This window comes from Callospermophilus lateralis, chromosome 2, assembly GCF_048772815.1.
Source record: "Callospermophilus lateralis isolate mCalLat2 chromosome 2, mCalLat2.hap1, whole genome shotgun sequence".
NCBI classification, from domain to species: domain Eukaryota; kingdom Metazoa; phylum Chordata; class Mammalia; order Rodentia; family Sciuridae; genus Callospermophilus; species Callospermophilus lateralis.
The window spans coordinates 152,626,163-152,631,585 of record NC_135306.1 but is presented as its reverse complement, the minus strand read 5'-3'; the positions used below and the strand labels follow the sequence as shown (position 1 = coordinate 152,631,585).

Below are 5,423 nucleotides of genomic sequence, written 5' to 3'. Positions count from 1 at the left end.
TGGCTGACCATGAACTAAAACCTCTGAAAATATCAGCCAACGTAATCTTCCCTCTTCTCAGTTATTCTTGCCAGGTATTTTGGTCATGGTGACAAAATGTAGACTGACACAGTATGAAAGAGCAATTATTTAAGTAGAATCAAATAGACTTTGCTGATAGGCTTCAGTAGTTGCTTAGGGTATGAGACCAACAACTTTGGAAGAAGAGGGATAAGGAAGTCTGGAAATTATGTGATAGGCATATGGATATAGACACAAAGGGCAAAAATATTTGTATCTCACATTAATATCACCAAACAGCACCCACTTTAGAGTAGAAATTTATCAACCAGGTTAAAAAAAAATCTGTATATGGATATCAACCATCCTTGCTCCCCCACTGCTATCCCATTGGGCCCATAAATGACCTCATGATGGCAGAGTGGGTGATAAACATAAGCCAAAACTATGAGTTCCCTTCCATAAAACCTAAAGTTAAAGATTTGGAAAATAGAGTTATTCTCATTTCTGAAATGTTACCAATAATATTACTAAATTTGTGTGCAGGTGTCAGACAGACACCTGGGATAAAACCTGGAGTTTTTCTATCCCTCTCCTCTCTCTCTCTCTGTCTCTCACTGGGCATTGAACCCAAGGGTGTTTAACCACTGAGCTACATTCCCAGCCCTTTTTATTTTGAGACAGGTTCTTGTTAAGTTGCTGAGTGTTGAGGGCCACAGCCGAGTCGGGATGACACATGGCATTTTTGCCAGAAGTAGTGGTTGAGAGGTGATGCCAGCGAGCCATTAAGATGATGACTTTTGAGTTCTCACGGAGTTCCCGTTGAGTTCCCCTTGAGATCTCGCGGGGATTCCTGAAGAGTTCGCATTGGTTGGGGAACGGCCGGAGGAGGGATTTCCGGTTGGTGGTTCCTGGAGGAGCCGAGTGGCCCGTTCGGGAAAGTTCCCGTGGAGCGTGTGTGGAGTGTGCTGGTGGAGTTCAGAAATAAAGTTTGTTCCTGTTTTAGTGGCTCATGATTTGTGCCCAGCCAGACTGCGGCAGCTGAGGCTGGCTCTGAACCTGTGATTCTCCTGCATCAGTCTCCTGAGTTGCTGGAATTATAGGTGGGCACCACCATGCCTGGCTATTACCAAGTTTTAATGTCTGGCCAACAGCAGTAGTAACTGGTACTAAACACTTGATGTAGTATTTTATATTCATGTTGGATATGTCCTAGTACATAATAAAGGCAAGATATCTACAACTAAACAAGACCCAAAGTCAAATTATCTTGACTGGTAATTTTAGGACTTTTTCATAAAAATTAAAAGTCACAGAGGGAATCAATATCCTCAAGAAAAACAATTGTTTTTGCATGCCATTATGAAAATAACAACCTACTTACTTAAAAAGTTTCCCACATTGAGCTGGGCATGGTGGCATACTCCTGTAATCCCAGAAGTTTAAGAGGATGAAGCAGGAAGATCAGAATTCAAAACCAGCCTCAGTGACAGTGAGGCACTAAGCAAGTCAGTGAGACCCTGTTTCTAAATAAAATACAGGGGGAAAAAAAAGGTTGGGGATGTGGCTCAGTGGTTGAGTTCAATCCCCAGTACCCCACCTCAAAAAAAAAAAAAAAAAACAACTTTGTTTCTGAACTTTTAAAATTGCATGCAGAGTCTGAATTAACAATTAATACAAGTCTAACATTGTTTTCAAATATGAATGGTCATCCACCTATAGTATCTCACTTTACATTGAAAAATACATATAATTTAGATGTATTGGTATATATTTACCATCAAAGAAACTGAATAAGCAATATCATAAAACCTATATGTTTATAGTTTGGACTCCTTGAGGCATGTTTGGTATTTCACCCCATTATTCCAGAGCATTTTTTCATAAATGGCTTTATCACTCTGAGATAATGCAATTAGATTTGGCGCTGCTTCTGAAACAAGATCCTGATGATGGCCTTTCGAATCTGCTTAGTCTTCACACTGTAGATGACAGGGTTGAGTACAGGAGGGATGAGCAGGAAGACGTTGGCCATGATGGTGTGGACAAATGGAGGTGCTGAATGGCCATAGCGGTGGATAAGAGACAAGCTGATGAGAGGGATGTAGAAGATGGCAACCGCGCTGATGTGGGATACACAGGTGTTGAAGGCTTTCCGCCGCTCCTCTGAGGAAGCAATGCTGAGAACAGATCGGATGATCAGAATATAAGAGAGCAAGATGCAAGGGCAGTCAAACCCTGTAGTGGAGAAGAGTGCAAACAGACCGAGAATGCTGTTGATTCTGTTATCTGTGCAAGAGAGCTGAATGAGATCCACATGGTAGCAGTAAGAATGGGAAAGGACCAAAGACCTGCAGAAGGACAGCCTCTTGACAAAGAGCACGACTGGCAACATGACAGCAACATTCCTTATCAACATGATTACCCCAATCTGGGCAATCCTGGCATCGGTGAGGATGGTAGTGTATCTCAGTGGGTCACAGATGGCTACAAAGCGATCAAAGGCCATGGCCAGCAGAACCCCAGACTCCATAAACGTAAACCCATGGAGAAAGAACATCTGGGCAATGCAAGCATTTAAGTTGATCTCTCGGGCTTCAAACCAGAGAACACCAAGGGTAGTGGAAAGTGTGCACAGGGATAAGCTGAGGTCGGTGGCTGAAAGCATGGAGAGGAAATAATACATGGGCTCGTGGAGGCTCTGCTCACGGAGGACCACCAACAGGATCATGCTGTTTCCAGAGAGCGCGATGACATAGAGGAGACAAAAGGGAATGGAGATCCAGACCTGGCCTGCTCTCAGGCCTGGGATACCCGTCAGGAAGAAGATCAGAGGGGGAGCATCGGTACTATTGAAGACCAACATAGTGAAGGACTGCGAAGACAGGGATATTTGAATAATGGAACACAACACATAATAAATATATAACTTATCACTTAGCACCTCTTTCTGGCACTCCAAGTTTCACTAAATTATTATTACTAATTCTCAAAGAACTTTACTATTTGCTGAGTTTCCTAGAGCTGCAACCTTCTCTCTCATTCTGTCAGTGTTTCACATTGAATAGGAAAGAGAATAATTTTATGCATTTTCTCAGCTTTATATTTCACCTATATTATGACGAGTTTCTAATAAATATCTGAAAGCCAGTTCTGGTTTCCAGACCTGAATTTAGAACTTTCTTCTAGGCATTTCCATATGGATTTTCACAGATAAAACAAACAATATGTTCAAAAGCAAATTGATCACTTTCTTCTATAACTGCCCATTATTCTATTAGTATAAAACTTAAAATTTTCACAAAAATGATCCAATTATCACAATTCTTTATTTTTTAACCCCTTCCAATTAATTACCATGTATTTTCTACTTAACCTCTAATATTTCTCTCTTGATCTACCTCAGCTTTAGCTGAGTACAAAACTATATCTTATAAATCTTGACATAGTCTAACTGGACTACTAAATTAGCTGGAAAATAATAATAATTTGTTATTTTATTTGTATAATAATATTTACATAATAATATAAATGGCAAGGACTTCAAAGCAATAACAACTTCCATTTATTAGCATTTTCTCTCTGCCAGAAAAATTATATAATTGAGAAAAAGAACCTTTAAAGAAGAATAGCAGTAAGATAACCACTTGTGATCATTGAAGTACCTGAAGATTATCCAATAGAAAACCAGAAAGGAAATATTAATTATCTACATTTGCAATATGAGAAGTTAGGAAAATATTTTTAAAACATCAAAAGAAGAAATTCATGGAAATAAAGATAAAAATGAATTAGTTAACAACAAAACCAGAGCCGATTAATTTTTTAAAATAACTTATTTCAAGACTCATCCAGGAAATTTTTTAAAAGCACAAAAAATTAAAAAGATAACAAAACTAGAGAGAAATATACCATTAAGCATACTTAAATAGTATGCATAATTATAGCAATATATTTGACATCATGTATGTAGTAGATAATTTTATAGGAAAATATCAATCACCAAACTAGTTTAGAAAATAAAATCCCAATAAAGATTCAAGTCATGTACTGTGATTTGGGACAAAGACCATGTATTTTGATTTAAATAAACAAAATGAGTGTTTTATCTATTACAATTCATAAAGCAGGGAAGAGAGGGCACATGGTGCTCAGGGGTCATTTGGTTATGCCTAGGAGCACTTTTGATTATCATAACTAGGAAGGGAGTGTTACTGGCAGTTAGTGTGTAGAGGCCAAGAGTGCTGCTATGTATCCTAAAATTCACAAGACAGCCCCTTACAACAGAGAAATGTCCACCCCAAAATATCTATAGTACCAAGAATGAAAAATTCTAGAGAATATGAAAAGATAGAAAGTTACTCATCTAGTCACTTATGAAGGGAGATACAAACACTATTAATACCATATTTGCAACTCAGTACAACTCTTTTAAAAATAATAGTTCATATTTACACTACAGACCTTGTCTTATGAATAAAAAAAAATTACTCAAATTAAGAAATCTATCAATGGTGTGATTATATGAGTAAATATAAGAAGAAACATGATTTTCTTAAGAGATGAGAGAAATCCAGGAAATTCAATAGGGATTCATGAAAAAATTGTGAATAGGAAGTAAGTTTTCCAGTGAGGAGTATCTTCCAGAAATTCAGAGCAAACTTGTATATTAGTGAAATATCTACTAAAAGCATTTTCATTCAAAGTTTGTTTTCATTAAAGTGAGATAACACATAAACTATTACAACTATTATTCAACATTTTTAGATAGTAACAGCAAAGGAGAAAGGTAAGCTAATAGGAAGAAAATGTATTACCTTGAAAAGAAATTTTAAAAGTCTTTATTAAGGTTTTTATTGATATTTTTCTGAAAACTCTTAAAAATACTATTAACTCAAACTAGAATTGATAAGAGTAACTAGATAAAAATCAAAATTACAAATTAATAGATTTTTATAAAATTCATCACTTTGAGAAAATTTTATAGAAATAGGCTTTATTCACAAGAGCTGTAAAGCTAGAAAAGTTACTGCTATTAAGTTCATGTTATGCAGCAGAGGGAGGTCTGTAATAATATACTAAGGAACTTTAAGAATTACCCTTATTTCTTAATTCCCCTCTTGAACCCAGGATTCTGCCATAGTAAATGTATGGGAATTTTTCAATTAACACATAAATTCAAAGCATTATTTATCAATAACATTTAAGAATTTTAATTGAAAATAATAGATCCTACAGTATAGTAAGCACTATGAATATGCAAACCTGTTTATTAAAATGCTGAGACAACAAAGAGAGTAGGCTGGCCCTTTAACATATCAGAATATAATATAAAGCTAATGGAACTAATGAGGTATATTACTGACAGAGGTATAAGAATATGTATCCCAAGAAAAGAGTATTTCTTCCCTAAAAATGCAAAT

The 5,423-nt window shown here is 36.4% G+C and overlaps 1 protein-coding gene across 1 annotated transcript; it reads right to left on the bottom strand.

Annotated features, from left to right (window-relative positions):
* Positions 1-1,915: 1,915 nt before the first annotated feature.
* Positions 1,916-2,866, bottom strand: LOC143391347 (olfactory receptor 51F2). Its single transcript, XM_076844044.1, has one exon. The coding sequence runs from the start codon at positions 2,864-2,866 to the stop codon at positions 1,916-1,918; it is 951 nt and encodes a 316-aa protein (XP_076700159.1).
* Between the last annotated feature and the right edge of the window lie 2,557 nt (positions 2,867-5,423).

Bases quoted from the DNA above. Each gene is read 5' to 3' on its own strand.
- LOC143391347 (XM_076844044.1), bottom strand. From the start codon at position 2,866: ATGTTGGTCTTCAATAGTACCGATGCTCCCCCTCTGATCTTCTTCCTG.